This window comes from Fulmarus glacialis, unplaced genomic scaffold (genome assembly GCF_000690835.1).
Source record: "Fulmarus glacialis isolate BGI_N327 unplaced genomic scaffold, ASM69083v1 scaffold16505, whole genome shotgun sequence".
Taxonomy (NCBI): Eukaryota; Metazoa; Chordata; class Aves; order Procellariiformes; family Procellariidae; genus Fulmarus; species Fulmarus glacialis.
In genome coordinates, this window is record NW_009212504.1 from 58340 (window position 1) to 75088 (window position 16749).

The 16749-nt window shown below is 42.5% G+C and overlaps 1 protein-coding gene across 1 annotated transcript in view; it reads left to right on the forward strand.

The window, feature by feature from the left end:
- Positions 1 to 16749, forward strand: part of LOC104076888 (lipoma-preferred partner homolog) — a gene marked incomplete at its 5' end in the record, with an annotated part of 71279 nt that overhangs the window by 19108 nt on the left and 35422 nt on the right. Inside the window, one exon of the mRNA XM_009577906.1 lies at positions 7361 to 7530. Coding sequence (XP_009576201.1) covers positions 7361 to 7530 — 170 coding nt within the window. The remainder of the gene's footprint in view (positions 1 to 7360; positions 7531 to 16749) is intronic.

Consider the following 16749-nt stretch of genomic DNA (forward strand, 5'->3'; position numbering starts at 1 on the left):
TTGCAGCCAAGCAAAGTGAGAATATGAAGTTGTATTGTGGTTGGAGGAAAGGGATGCAAACAACAGGAGAGTGCAGCTACTGCTGGACAAGCACAGTACAAATGACAAGAAGGTCACTGCAGGGACCTGTACATCTGGAGTACAAGTGCAACGCAGTTAAAGCAGAATAACCAGGACACAGTAATTAAATCCGGGCCTTGGATTTAATTGATGAAGTAGGCACACGTTGCAGCATGAAGCTCTGTTTACTGTGAAAGATTGTGTTTTCTGACGTCTGCTGAAGAAGAGGGAATTAAGATTGATCTGTCTCGTGTCCAAAGGCTGTGTAAGACAACTGATGCGTACAGCCTGCTACTGTCAAATGGCGAAACTTCAAGCTTGGATCCTGGCACAATAAACCATTGCCAAGGACTTCCCACTCAGTGAGAAGTCTGAGTTCAAAAGCAAAAAAAGGGTAGGTAAGGAAGGCAAGGATAAAATGGGAAAAATACCATAGTTTTCTACAAAATGCACAAACTACCTTTGGGTTTCCCTTTATACTATTATTGCAGTGCCCTGTGTGCCGAAGTGTTGGAATAACTCTGGGACAAATATGATCAACGCATCTTTAAAAAAAATACCTCCCATGCTCCACAGGAAGGGAATAAACCCTCTTCTGTGCATCAGAGATTCATATTTTATTCCCTTTGGACAAATCAAGGAACCCAGGACGTGTTGGGTGCTTATGAGTTGCAGGATCTCTACCATTGAGACTTAGCTCAATTAAGGTGTACTGGCAATTAAGCTCTGCTGTTACACTGTTATCCTAATGGATGAACCTCTGCTCCCGTATCCCTGTAAAATGGACTAATTGTGCCTGTCTGCCATAGGTGCCCTGAGGAATCCCACGTGCTTGGGAAATGCTTGAAAACCCTTGGATAAAAGTCACTAGGAAAAAGGAGGGAGAGAGGGGAAAATCTTGTTACATTGTTGACTTATGGTCAACGTTGTCCTCGAAATGCTGTTTTGTCATCAATATTTCTTCATTAGGAATAATGATTTTTCCACATTTACTGCCAGCTGATTCAAAGCCGTCCAAAAGCAGAATGTGTCATGAATCTCTAAAATGCATTCGCTGGCGAACTCTAAACAGAGATGATTAGAAAAATAACGCAGCGGAAATACTGGGTGTCTTGAGGCTGCCAGGGGAACTTTTAGCGAGATATTTTGTTCGATGTATTTACATATTTTAAAGATGTTCTTAGTACACTTTTGTAAAGGCAGTCTGCTGTATTTCTTTACTTCTTTCTTGCATAGTATATCAGGGCTGCAGTGAGAACTAGGGAATACACTTAGCTGATCAAGGGAAATTGTGTAATTGATAGGCACTGAGGATATGACCTTGTGGTATATTCCCACAGTACTGTTAGGTGGGAAACAGTTTTTTCCATCATGCAGAAGTTTTTGAGATATCAACGGGTTTTTTTCCCCACGTTTCAGCAAATGTGGAACCTTCCTTCTTTGATGCTTTTATCAGAAAGTTATCCCCTATCTCCTCTCTACAAATGCTTTGAATTCATGAATTTAAGCCTTTTGTAGGGAGAAGGTTTGCACATTTTCTCTCTGCTTTCCTTGCTCTTAGTATCTCTAGTTATTGCCTGAATTGTCTGTGTTAGGCACTGTACATCACATAGCAAGAGACAGTCGGTGCCTCCGACAGCTTAGTGTCTAAGTAGGTATGACAGACAAATAATGCTTTAAAAGAGGCTAATGCAATCCTTGGATGTACAAACAGGAGCATCTCAAGCTAGCTGGATGGAGTTACATTACCTCTGTATTTGACTCCAGTGTGATTGCTATCGGAATATTATGCCATAAGCATTAGTATGGCATGTACCTATTCCATCATCCATCTTCAGTGGTAGATGTTTGTCTGATTGGCTGACATTCTTATCTGACATTTAAAAGTGACTCATGTCCCAGATAAGGTTGGACACCCTATATCTAATTCCTCATCTCCAGATCACGCCCAGACTCTGGCCAAATCTTAAGAATCTTGCTGAGTAACAGCTCAGATTATGGCCTTTCCTATTCATCTTCACAGATAAAACCTGCGTCCAAGCTCCAGTGACCTTGAATCTCTGCAACATCCTTTTCTAAAAATGCAATTTCTCCCTGTTCATGCTCAACTAGAATGTAGCTGCAGAAATCACTCTCTAGCTTGTAACTTAGGCCAGATCATTCCTGCCTCTTAATCTCTCCTCTGGTTTCATTTCTGCATCGTATCGAACAGAAGCTTCTTGTCTTTACTTGCATGGCCTGTAATGACCTATTCCCACCCTTTTTTCCTCTAGTATTCTCCAGCGACATATCAACTCATCCTTCCCATCCGTAGGTGTCTATGTTCAATCTTCAAGTACTTACATTCGTTCCCTTTTGTGCTGTCTTTGTCCTTTCCTCAGAAGCATCCCATTAAACTTCCCTCAAACTCCCTCTGGATCCTCTTTCAAATTCTTCCTTAACCTTTTTCTTTGCTGGGCTGTCAACAGACTCCTTGTCAATAGTAAAACATTTAGAGTGCTGAGACCACAATTCTCCTTGCTGCCTGGTTTTGTCTGATTGCTTTTTTGTATTTCCTATCTATACCCAGTTGTTATTGCTTGTATTAGATTGTAAACTCCTGCAGTCAGGACCTTTTTTGTATTCTGTGTTTGTCCAATACCCAGCACAACGGGGCTGTTCCACAGTCTGAGCAGCCAGGATCTGTGGTGGTATAAGCAAAAACTATGTAATAATAGTAATAACATAATGAGAAGTTAAACGTGGCATCATGTGCAATACGAGCTGCTCTCCTCCCTTCCCCCTCTTCCTTCAGATTCGCAATATTTCCAACTTTTTATACAACAGAAAACAGTAAATGAGGAGGTTTCAGAATAAAGTATAGTAGCTGATGTTTCCTTTCAGCTGTTGAAGTGTTTCCCTGTGACTGACTCGGTAATGATGCCATTTCCAGCAGTTTCAGCAGGGAAGCCTCTGTAGGCACCTCTGTATGTCCCCCCAAGTTAAGAACAACGTGTGGCAGCCAGGCTAGGCTGAAGGAAGGTCACGGCCAAGGTTATGAACCTCTTTCATGCAAAAATAGAGGACTCCAGTCTCCCAGGCTTGCTGCCAACGTATCACCTTCTAGTTTTGCTGAAATGATCTTGAAAAAGGACCTAAAAAAGGCTGAAGGGGCAAAAGAAGAATGTTGAAATGACATAGTTTCATCTTCGTGCAGTTTAGTACTAATTTTGTCCTTTGTCTTTAAGCTGCCTTTTAAGTGCTGTTTGTCTCTGTGGGAAGCAAATGGGTCACGTTGTTCTATGTTTCTACTGTAATACGCTGCCTGCTATTTTCCTCTTAGATTATTTGTGTAATCTTTTTTGTGCAATCTGTTTGTTCTTGAGTCTTGCAAGCTTTGCCTTTGCTACTTCTTTCCCAATAAGCAGTGCAACTTGTTCTGTATTCACTCATGGGTATTCTGCACACAACGGACTGGGTTATTTCAACCAGTGTGAAAATATTAAAATGGGGAACATGTGTGGGCACTTAATTGTGGTGAGTCCGACCACAAATACCTTCGCCGTTGGTAATTGGCACACAGGAAAAGCAGACCTTTGTTTTGTTTTTATCAGACATAATGATAGATACATTGTTTTTAGTGGGGTTTTTCTGGTTTTCTAAGGAAATGAGGCTTGTGCAATCGCACTGCCTGTGTGCATGTGCCTGTCTGTTTGTCAATTCTCCCTCACCAATAACGCTTGATACTAATAGCCATTTTCAAACAAATTTGAGTGAGGCGCAGGAGTTGGGAGAAGAAACCTGGTTTTACACAAGTCTTGTGAGTTCTCAGATTGCACCAAAGTCTGCAGAAGGTGCAGCCTTTAATGGCCGCATCACTGCAAGCCAGATCGGTCATGTATTTGCCTGTGTGCCTTTACGTGGATCCAGCCACCTAACTGTAAGCTCCCAAATTTGAATATTTTGGCTTACTTGCTTTTACCCTTCGGGCGAGTGAGTCAGTTGGGGGTGGTGCTAGGCACAGAGCTTGTGTTTTGATTCTCACTGGAGTGGCCACGTCTCATGAAAAACATGGTTTGCTCCAGGCCACAGTGTTACAATTTGCATATAAACTTATGAAAAAGGAAGCTTTCTTTAAGCTTTCCTGTGCGAGAGTTTACAGGAGCATTTCTGTCTGTGTACATAATAGCAGAAGCTGGACTTCTCATAAATGTAGATGGGTTAAGTCTGTCGCTGCCTGAATGGGAATCTTCTGTGGAAAAACCCAGAAAGAGGAAGGAAAGCCTAAGGAAATACCAACTTCAAGGGGAGAAGTTGGCCAAGACTTCTGCTCTTTGGTTTGTATCTGGCCACCAGCAGTGTAGTTGGGGAATGCCTCGGAGCCGTGCAGGAATGTAGCCTCAGGGCACCTTTGGGAGGCAGAGAAGGTGTCTTTATGCCCTTTGCTCAAAGAGAGGACGGAGGTACAAAGGCACCAAGTGATTTGCCAGAGATTACAAGAGTATATGCATGAGTTAGGAAACAGACCCAGGTCTCCTGACACAAGAAGTGCAGCCAGAAGTATGGTCTACATGTAGACAGCTTCTCCAGCAAATGGAGAGATGCCTTGGTCAAAGAGTAAGATAAATGTTGAAGTATACAAGAGCTGGCTAAATTGTGAATGTGAGAAGAGGAGGAGGGGAAGAAAAGATTCCCACATGTTCTACTCAGATGTTAACAAAGAAAGCTGAGAAGTGTTTGCATAGACACTACATTATTCCATGTCCAAATGCCTCATAAAAATAATACCGGATGATCACAGAATGGCACACCAGGGAAAATAAATTCTTCAGCGGAATATTCCCTCTGGAAAAACACTGTGTAAAGTAATACACTAATGGCTTTCAATTTCATGTTTTATATATAGAGATATTAACTGCTCCCCAGACGTCTCTTCATATTACAGCCCAGCTACACGAGCAGTTTGGAGAAGGCCCCGGAGCACACTCAGTCTTGTCCGCACGCAGGACCAAGCAGTGCTCTCCTGTTGTACGTGCAACTCCTGTGGTGTATATAGTAGGTTTCTTCTGCCTCCTTCCCAGAGCAGTACTGCTCCCGTGGTTCTTTCCAGTGGGATTTTTTTCTTCTTCTTCCTAGTCCTCATGGTTTTTTCCGTTCTTCCCCCATGCTCCATAGCCTTACCACCATGCTGGGAACCCTTCTGCATTCCTTCTCTGCTCATAAAAAGGGAGTCCTCACAAGAAGCGTTACAGTGGAGTGATTAAAGTACAACACTGCCAATCAAAATGCTAATAACAAATGCTAAAGAAAGTCAAGTGTAAAAACAACATTATTAATTCCTTTTTGGGGGGTTTCCAGGCTTGTCTGGATTTATCTGGTGATTTCTCTCTCCACGTTGCTCAGACTGGGAGCTGTTTGAGTCAGGAACTGTCTGTCCTGTATAATGCCAACTACGGTTATGCCGTTGTAGCAAATCAGAATGATCTGGGTTCTTTTCCAAGCTTTCCTAATATATCTCAAATGTGTATATATATCATCCTGCCGCATCCTGAGGGATCCAAAAGTAGCTTACATGCCTTGTTCCCTGGATGTAGCCTACTGGAGTCTGGGACAGTCAGGGAAGAAGTCGTGAGTGTGGGGACAATGGTGTTCCACTGCGCAAGGACAGCAGCCCTGCTCTTGGGATGATGAGGCATGTCCAAGTCCTTTTAGGAAGTTTTCAGTATTTGTTTGAAAAGGCCAATAAACACAGACCATAGTGTGAGAGAACATTGTACCATTGCTGGATTATTTAATTATTAGGGACGTATCACTTGTATACGCATTTACGAGTGATTCTATTTTGAACTCAGTCTGCCTTCCTGCTTGCACCTCAGCTCTCGATTCCCTTCCCCTCCTTCCCACCCTCAGCAACCACACCACTCCACCCATAGAGCCTTGAAGGAGAAGTGCAGGGTCCCAAGACTGGGGACACCACAATTATTCTCAAACTGGAGAATACCATTTTGAGTGGGACAAAGCCCCAAACCATAGTTGCTCTGTTGCCTTCGGTGGGGCTCTCCTGCGTAGGGTGGCTGAGGTTGTCCTAAATACCTTCCATGACTCTGTGCATGAATTATTTTCAACACTGATTGGGTAAGGACATCAGACCTGCATGGGATATCCCCGTTTTCTAGAACTCAAATGAATGGCAGAGGAAAATTGCAAAGGTGTGCCTTCCACCCACCCTCTTCCATCATCTCTGCGCCACAATCTTCACTAGGAAAATGTCTTTCCCATGATCTAAGAAACCCTCTTTCTCTGAAATCCTGTCTTCACTTTAAATCTATCTGCCACATAACATTTTCAAGGACAATCTGAACAAGGCAGCAAGCCTTTTGCACATGTGTGTGTGTGTGTGTGTGTACAGATTTTTTGTGTTATGTATTTATGTATGGCATTAGGGACCTTTTTCAGAAACAGCCAGAGCTCTTAGGGCTTGTCTTAGAGTCCTTACTAGCAGCTTCTGATACACCTTTCTTGAAATACAGTAAGAGTAATGCATCCACACATCAGTTTCTTGAGGAATAGTTTCTGTGCTTTAAATAGACACAATATCTTAATCCGTATTAATCTTCAAACAGAAAAAAAGTCATTTTTCCATGTAAGAGATGATATTGCACTCTTTGTAATCACTCAGTCTTTAGCTACTACTTTTTATTTAAAATATCAACTAGCTCAGCATCAGCATGTTAGCAAGAGCGTGAGGATTGATACTGCTATACTGGCAAAAGTCTAAAAGTGAAATCTTTTTGCCAGTATAATTGGCTCCATTGAGGGAATTGGTTTAAGCTGTACAAGCAAAAACTACTCTTTAAATGGTAACAATTGCACTGCCACCAGGCAGCTTTACGAGGCATCCTACCACAAAATCCTTTCATGTGGAGGCAAGGCTTTAGGCACAGGTTTATCCCATCTAACTGAGGAGCTGAGGATGACTATATGGCTGGGTTAGATGATAGCTTGCATCTAGGTTTGCATCTGGGGCTTACACTCCTTACGATTATCACTGGCTAGCAGCAGCAGTAGAAGTGATATCAGTGCAGTCTTGAGAGCCAGTTTCAAGCCCCTCTAGATCTTTTCATATGGGCTAGGACCAGAGTGCCTTCCAGTGGCACTGGATCTTTGCCAGTCTTTGCCAGCACTGGCACAAATTGCTCTTCTGTTGACTGAGCTGCTGTGTCCCCCTTACCCACTATGCAGCACAGGCGTGCAGGAGGACCTTCTCTGCAGTTGAGACCAGGAGCTTGCTTTGACTCATGTCCTTTCCCTCTGGTGACAGGCCGCTGTGCCCGCTGTGGGGAGAATGTTGTTGGGGAAGGCACTGGCTGCACGGCCATGGACCAGGTCTTCCACGTAGAGTGCTTCACCTGCATGATGTGCAACAACAAGCTGAGGGGACAGCCTTTCTATGCAGTGGAGAAGAAAGCCTACTGTGAACCCTGCTATATTGTAAGTAACTATTCTTGTTTGCACCCTGATTTTAATGCACGGACATTGGAAACATTGATTTCTTTCATTGCTGTACAGTTGCCTTGCAGTTAAAACCTGAGAATTCCATGGCAGTACCATGAGCACCAGTTCTTCCATGGTTTTCAGAACAGCTCTGATCTTTTCAGCTTCCTGGGTGAATTTCGTTTCCTGGTCTAACCTATCTCTGAAATGAAGTGGCCAAAGCAGGGGAAAGAGGTGCTTTTTGTGATTATTTCAGCTCTGTAAGGAGCAGGCTATGCAGTGATTTTTAAGAGGTACTGTTGCTCTCAGAAGCTTTGTGTGTTGAGAAACCTGTTACCAAAATGCTTACAGACTGTGGTACCTCCTAAGATTAAGGAGGTGGGATGCAAGATAGCACTAAAACTTCTAAAATCAAGACCTTCGTGTTGCTTGATGGAAGTCCTTCTACTGAACTAAGGGTCTTTGGATTGGATATCTTTTGAAGCTTATCTTACCCTAAAACTTCATTTCATGCCTCCAATGAGCTCTTAAAGCAAACAATTAACAGTTGGTCTGAGGAGCTGCACCTTTTAAGAGGCTCCCATAAGAGCTAGTTGGAACCAGTTGCACAGTTGCAAATTAAAGAAACATCACATAATGTGCCTGAGGCCTCGCCTTGCTGTGACCTTAGCATATAGGGATAATCCCTGTAATTTAGAATAAGAAAAGCACCAAAACATTCTTAGTGTTGATAGGTTTTTCTCTAAACCCCCAATTCGGAGTTCTTTTTATGAACAGTGGACCTGAGACCCTTCCAGAATTGGATTTGCACTTCTGAAAGTAAAAATTGATGCTTTTCTTGACATTTTTGGCATTCCAATAATAATTAAAACAATAATATGTATTTCTGAAAATGCCACAAATATCCCATTATTCCTTCTGTTTCTGCAGAGCCTTTGCAGTGGAATTATTGCTGAAATATTGAATATAAGAAGGGAAGATTCTATCTTATTTACAATGGCAGTGATATATAGGCCTTGTTAATTGGCTTTTAAAAACTAAATGATCTTTTAATGGAATATGTACCTTTTAAACCATTTCCATTTTTGTTTGCATTAAAATGATTGCACCATAAAACATTTAAGGTTAATTTCCTAGCAAGTTTGACCATGTGCAAAGCACTGCGGACTTTAGCAGGTGCATTCATAATATGATTGGAGCAACTTTATGTAACTGGAATTAAATGTTTCAATGACTTCAGGCTTGCAGATTGATACTTTCTTTTCTTCTTTTTTAAGTCAAGCATGCATTCTTCACCACTCATCTGCTTTAGTTTGGGAAAACATCTGCATTAGCCACTGTAGGAATGGTTAAGATTATTTAATCCCATTACTTATACACTTCATTAGCCTGAGTGAATTGTTGGCAAGGGTTCAGTAAACTTCCTACATTGGGAGATAAAAGGATAAAAAAGGAAAAGGAGAAGGATTCTGTTCCTCGTTTTCTTTCAAATTTATCTTCTATCTATTTAAGGGATAAAGGAACGATAATTGCCTGGTTGCATCTGCGTTTGTACGTTCTGTGATACGGCTTTGCAGCTCTCAGTACAGAGGAAAGAGTAAACGTTTTAATAGCTTTCTTTTATATAACCAGAAGGGGCCTTTAAATGTTTATCCATGCAGTCCACAAAACCTGGTTATGGACTTAACCCAAAACATGTCTGGATCCATCTGCTGCTGCACATGCAGGGGAGAGGATGGTGATGCTGATGGGGCTATGTATGTGTAGCTGGACAGCTGGTACCGTGAGTGGGAAACAGAAAGCAGGAGTCTGGCAATCTGATGCAGCAAAGATGGGGGGGGGGGGGGGGGAGGAAAAAAAAAAAAAAAAAAAAAAAAAACCAAGCACACATTAAACTCTTAAATGTGGAAGAAACAAGTGTTGAGAGCCTAATTCTCAATACCCTTCAGAAAGCTCAGGACTCTGCTGTGCCGAAAGTCAGATCTACAAGCGATCTAGGTACCTGCCATGCTATTTGTTTGAGGCCTGAGGAATTTGTGTTGTAGAGCGTATGTCTCATTGATTTTTCAATGAAATGAGGTCTGCGTTGGCTTCAGTAGGATGATGAGTGCGTAAGTACACTAAGGGCCTGAGCTAGGCTTGCAAGTTGTTCTTGCAAATGGATTGGGTGCCCTTAAATTGCTGAGGCACAATCTGAATGCTTTTGCCTTCGGATGTGTGATGCGGTCATACTGAAGTCAATGAGAGTTAATGACCTGCTTAAAATCTAGCCTGTGCTTAAGGATTTTGCTGAATTGTGGCCTCTCATTTTTTTGGAGCTTTCCCAAGTCCCATTACCAGAAAATGACTTGGACACTTGGAGCCCTAGTTCTGTAGAAAATCAATGGGACTGAAGAACCCAGACTCAGATTCCTGTGGACCTGAATTACCATGAAAGGTGGAGCCTGTGTGACTAGCCCGAGATTGCACAGCTAATCCATGGCTGTGGCCAGCTGAGAAAACAGAATTCTCAGCTGGTATAGATCTGAGTAATTCAATGAAGCATGTTTACTAGTCTACCTAATTCACACTGATTTCTAGCACACATCCCCATTTCCCCAAGTCCAAAACTCTTGACCAATTATGCAAGCCATTAGGCCAAGCTCCTTCATTTATATCAAGAAAATGAACTAAAATATTTGCCTGGTCGTGATATATAAATTCATGAATTCTTTGATTTTTTTTTTTTTTTTAATAATTCCCTTGTGTGACTTGTGGCCGTACGTGCATAAAAACTATGTGCAAAAATAAAAATACACGTTTTTCAACAGTTAGAATTGGCTAATCTTCTCAGATTATTATGTGATTCTTCTTAGTTGTGGTGGAGTGAAGCCATAATTAAGATTACTGCGAAGAGCTGTATTTAATTACTTGTTAGTCAATACCAAGCCTAAATAGCCTGCAGAAGGGTTGTTTTTTTGTTTTTGTTTCTGGTTTTATTTATCAGTGACCCAGTTAAAATGAAATTCCCCAAAAGTCTGAATTAACATGTAAGGAGATCAATCACCTGTTTTTAAAAAAAAAAAAAAAGTTTTTCCTAATGGGAATTTGAGTACCAGAGTTAACTTCTTTCACACAAAAATCCCCCCACCCAAAACCCAGTCACTATCATTTCCTGTTACATCTTATGAATGCAGTGAGTTCTGTTGCCAATGTGTTTGCTGGTTTTGCTCTGCATCCAAGGATTCTTTCATTATTAATGTTATTTCTAAAAGAGTACCAGTCTTCTCCATTAAGACGCTTCTGCTGAACTAAAAGCAACTGTAAAAAATAAAGTGTAAATAGGAGACAGATGTCTCCTAGTCATTACGACAGTCAAGTAACATCTGAAATATCACGATAGAGTTTCCAGTGTAACCAACGTATTGCTGTACACGTGATGAATGCTGTGTCTGCAGTATGTTATCAGTATACTTTCCCCCTCCCTTACATGGCAAATTACTGACAAAAAACATTTGGTTTGCTTCCTCTAAGTAGTTGAAGAGATTTTAGCACTGGGCTCAGTGCAGAGAAAAGGTTAAGAGTAATATCAGTGGAACCGTTGTTATAAAAGATTGAAGAGCAAGATGTTAGAGCAGTGCCAGCTGTCTGCTTTCCAAATACCGTATTATCATAAGGACTGAACACAAGGTTAACCAGACACACCGGTCTGGCAAGAGTGATGCTGCTGTTTTGTGAATGGGACGTTCTTTGATGTCCTGATGACTTTCTCCGGGACACGGAAATTTTCCTCCGTTCTTTATCCCCTTTCTGGCAGTCTGGAGGTTGGCGGTTGGAGGTACTCTCTGAGGCTGAGGGCTGAGAGGTGTGAGCACCTGCAGTTAGCGCAGAAAGCAGCAAGATCTTGCAGATGCTCCTGGCTTCTGAGGGTTTCTTCTATCGCGTCCCAAGTCAATGTGACCCACCGCTGGGCCCTGAGGGAAGGACCATGGTGCGATGGGGAAGGGGATGAGAAAGCAGAAATAACTAACCAAGCAAAGCAGAAATCGCCAGAGTCAGATGAAAGAGAGTTCAGAGAAGTGGTGGGCTAGAAATGGTAAGCGATTGAAGAAAAGGAAAGAAACTGTCTCACGTCTGTCTGTCTAGCTAGAGTGGGGGAAGATGGTGGGTATGCTCTGCAGTGCCCTATGGACACTCAGGGTTTGAGGTTTCCTGTTTCTGCTGCGCACTGTGAGATATTGAGGACATGACCTTAAACCCCACTCCAAAGATCACTTACAAGGATTTTGCAGGATGAGGTTCATCTTTCCATAGTACTAAAGCTGTGGAAGTGCTTGAAGGGGGAAGAATTGTGCGTGGAAGTCATGCCCTGATCACTGCTGTTCCCCAACTTTAAACTCGGGATCGTAGTGCTCCACCTTTTTTCCCCCGATTATTTGTTTTGTGAGGGGGGAAAAAAAAGTATCTTCAAGTTTTCTCTCTCTTACTGACTTCTAACTTCCTGGCCTATCAGAGGCTGTAGTTCAGTAGGAGAAGATAGTTCAGACCAGAATACAAGAGAAATGCTGATGTTTTAGCAAGTGGTATGACTAGAGCCACTGGTGCCACGGAGCATCCTGGGAAAGCTTAAATTTGCTAATCATTCTGAAATGTTAGTGTTAACTCAATTTGTGCTCATTGAAATCTCTGGTAAAACTGCTATCACCTTCAGCGTAGCTGGTATTGTAAACCTCACCCTGTGTGCACACGTGAGTGTGGTTGTTTGAAAGCTGTGCAAGAGCAGCTACCTCCAGCACATACGGTTTAAAGTATAAGGTTGATCCCTGCAGTAAAATCGCATCTATTTTTAAAAATAATTCTGCAATTTGTAAGCAGAGATTACAGCACTAATTTAGCAACCATGTAACAATTTAAATTGGACCAGAAAAGAGAAACTATAATTTAAAGATTTTTTTTTATGATACAAGTTTTCTTCTTTTTAAAGTAAAAAGCCCTTTATTCTTGTTTTTGTCAAGCAACGTATTGAATTTGAGAGTAATTTATGGAAAGTGCTGCCAGCATGGTATTGCGAGTGCTCCACAATTTGAATTTAAACTGCTCAATGGGATCATTAAGACTATTATGCCTGCTTTCCAAAGAGTTTGAATTCAAAATGACAACTGGAACAAAAATATAAAATAAACTAAAGAGAAGTCACGCACTCTTTGCGTGGTGGAATTTTTCTGCCCTCGAAATATTTCATTGAGATCAATGTTCTTCTTCAATCCTCTCCTAGAAAAAAAGCTGCTGTTGCTAGTTTTAGTTTGGTGCTCCTGCGTGAGTCATCAGCAGCAGGGAGCTGAACCTGTGACCCGTGGATCTAAAAGCATTAAGTCTCGGCTGCCGTAGCGGAGAGATGCAGCTTGGCTGTACCAAGCAGCAGCGGGCTCCTGCCCTGGATATTTCTTACCCACAACAGAAGAGGTCCGTGGGCACAGCAGACGCAAAACAGGTCCAGAGTTTTGGTTTGCTTGCAGGCGTGTTTTAATCCTATTGATTATTAACTTTGATAATTTTGCTAGTCTAGGCTCAATTGGTAACTTCGTTGGAAAAAAATCATGGCACGGGAAGACTGTCATTCCTGGTAAACTGATCATCATTTGTAAAACTGAAAAATGAATAAATCCCTTGAGATAGTAACAGCCCTTTCTATTAATACTATCCAGCAACAGTTGATACAAAAAAATACAGATGGAAGCTGGGGGAGGAGTGGTGGCCATAAGCTCAGCGCTACTACTTTGAGTGGTAAATGGTCTTGTGCAATCAGGGCATAAAATAGAGGAGGATGGGGTGCTATTGCATAAGCTGCACCTGGAGCTTCCAGGAGTCCAAGTCTCGGAGGTACAAAAACGTGTGTGTGAGAGAATATGTCAATGAAGCAGCTTCTGTCAAAACTGGGACGGATGCTGAACTTAGCTAACCCTCTTGAAGCCTGCATCTGTTTTTTTCAGTGGCCTACCAGCTGTTGTAGGGCGTGGGTCATGCCTCATATTTTGTCACTAGACAGGAGGAAAATGTTCCTTATATTCCTTTGGAGGGGGGGGGAGGGGGCAGGGTTCAATAACCTCCTTTCTCAACTGGAATTATAAAGAAAAGGGAGAAATCATACCATGAGATTATGAGGTATGCTATATAGGAACTCCTCTGTGGAGACTCAGAAGCTCATATCAAAGACAGGGCCAATTCATCTCACTGTCCAACAAGAACAGGACAAGAAGTCTACAAACCAAGGCTGTAAGAAGAAAAATTCCTAGTGCTCTTAGAAGACTTGAGAGCATAAGCCCTGCCAAGAATTGCACTGGGCTCACCTTGGCGGAGAATTCTCTGAGTGAGACCACACACTTGTCTGCTGAGGGTGGCTTAGAGGATGAAATTATTCTTTTCTCAGTGCAGCAGGATGTGCTTGGCTAACTGGTCCAAATCATTTGATGGTATTAAAGGTGTAGTGCACTCTATTTTCAACTTACCGCTGCTGTTTGCCTTCATGGTGTTGACTGTTGTGAATGCAGCTGATTGATGTTGAAGTAGACAGTGAGAGGATCAGGCCACACTTTGGTATAATTTGGTATAATTTCCAGAAAGCTGAGCGGAGTGTTCCTTTAGAAGACGACCAGCTATGGATTGTGGAGGTAAAACAACTTGATGCTACCAATGATAGCAGTGTTGTGAGGGGAATATTTTTGGAAAAGTCACCATAGTGCTGGACAGCATCTTAATAGATACATCTGTGTCAGAAGATTGGGCATGAAGTGCTGTTTAACTAGTTCAGTGATGTCTTGGTAGCTCAAAGTTTTGCTAGGGATGCATGGATCATTTTCCACTCCTCTCCATGGTCCATCTTTAAGAATGTGTCCTTATTAGGTGAAGACTCCTCCTCCTCCACGCCTGGGCTTGCTTGAGACTTTTGTGATGGCTTGGTAGAATCCAGATCTTTCCTCCTGCATTTGTGGGCAGCCATAACAACTTGGAATTGTCGTCTTGTCTCTGTCTTGTGCTTTTATAATTAGAGGCATTTTTCATATTTGATTGCATGAACTAAGCATTGATTTGACATGTATAATCTAGAAAAACTATACCATGGGAAACTTTGTGAAGGGAGTTCTTAGTGTAACTGAAATAAGATGATACTGTGAAGGACCAGCTGCTGCCATTCAGTGAATTTCTTGCCTCACAGGGTGAATTCCACTGACCAACTGTATATGCTTAGGAAGAAAATAGTCTCCCTTTCTGCAGGACCAGTGGGATTTTATGGCTCCTGGCTATACATCTGCTTATGGATCATACTACAGTAGAGGGAATGGTGAAGTCATTTAGCAATGACTTCAAGCTGTGTGTTGAGATTTCCCTTTAGAAGGTAGCCCAAGTCTTATCTGCCTTTGAAAGCCAGCAGAAACTGCTTATAAGGACAGAATAAAGTCTTATGTACCAGCATCTTTGTAGTAGCGGGAAAATCTTTCTCATTTGCGGTCAAGTGTAGATGGGTATTAGATGGCAAGCCACATCTAGTGTTTGTAGCATTCATCTCTGCTTTTCTTTCAATTGTACTTCACCACCTTCTCAGCAAACTATTTGCTGCTTTCACCCTACCTGCGTAGCATCTAGAGATCCCACTGTAATAAACTCTCATTGTGGCATGTCAGTGAGTGACAGGTGATAGCCTCTGCCTCTAAAAACTTTCCTGATAAACAGCAGCAAGTGGGGGAGAAAGGCAGTGGCGTTGCCTCCATATTGCAGATAGAGAACTGACCCCAAGAAGATGAAATGCAGTTTGTTTAGGGCATGGATCTCCAGTGCTGGAAGCCTTCAAGGACAGGTGGGGCAAACATCTGTAAAGAAAAGTTAAGATCTAGTCAAGCCTTCTCTAGGCAAGGGCAGACCCAGGGTCTTTTCTAGCCCTGCTTCCTCCAATTCTGAGCTCAAGTGACCTTCCAGGACCACAAACATGGCCTGCAGCATACAGCTCAGGTTTTCCACGTCCCAATGTTCTGCCTAGTTGCAGTTCAGCCTGCAAAGATCTTCAGGTGAAGGAGCTACCTTTCTTTTCTTCCCCTCCTCAAACCACTGCTGTTTAGGGACTGGGCATGAATATGAATGAGCAGCTGAAAGCTGAGTGAGGGCTTTTGGAAAATGCAGGAGGGTGGGAGGTACCATGACAGTGTCCCCTTCCATGAAAAACTACTGCTTGCTTGTATCCCCACATAGTTATTTGTCAATTCAAACTGCTGAAGACAATTATTTTGGAAAGGCTGTGATTTATTTGAAATAAGGCCTGTAATTTAGGTATGCATTTCCATTAGATCCATGTATTATTGAGTTTGCTCTGTCCTTTCTAATGCAGTGATGTCAAAGCGCTGCACAGTGTCCAGAGATAAAAAAAATCAGAACTCACTGAAGTAAATACAGGGTTAATATTTTTAGCAAATCCTTTTGATTATTTTGCACCGCTGATCCTATGCTAGCAGAGCTGCTGGTAAAGCATAGGCCTTGCAGCCGGGCTGTGATACCTGCCAGTAACAGAGCTGAATCTGTCCTGGAAGGGGTGTGTTTGGATTTAGCAGGTATGATTTCCCCTTAGCAGCCTTGCGGAGAACAGAAAGTCTTGTCTCACTCGCTCTCTGATTCCAGATGCCCTCTTACTTCGGTCCAGACAGCGATTTGCAAGCCTGAGTGCCAGGGAGGCAAGCGGGCTTTTGCAGCATGCCACTTCAGCCGTCTCCTTGGTGAAGCCACACTCCAAGGAATTTGCTCTGGCAGAAGCTCAGTCTGTGAGTCGATCCTCCCTCTAGCGTCCTGCCTCTGTTTCTTCACTCCAGGACATCAGCTTGCCTGCGTGCAATGTTTGTTTGCAGTAGAGGAAACTGTTTAACTTGCCATTGCGCGCACACAAACCCTGGTGGGCTTGGTAGATTTCTGGTTAGAAAAAACAAAATCATGCCAGTTTAGGGAAAGCGCAACAAGCATAAATGATGACAGGAGAAAAAGTTTATTGATTCTAAGAGTATGGTGAGTGTTTGGTGCTCATGGAGGGTCAAAGCAAATTGCAAGTATGTTGTTTTTTCTCAGCTGCATTGATTATAAAGCTGCGGGCCAAGTACAATATTGACAGTGGAGGTAAATCATCCACTGGGGTATTTTGGGCAGAAGGAAGACCAGATTATAGCTCAACTCTGGTGCTGTAGCATTTGCTGGGGACAAGAG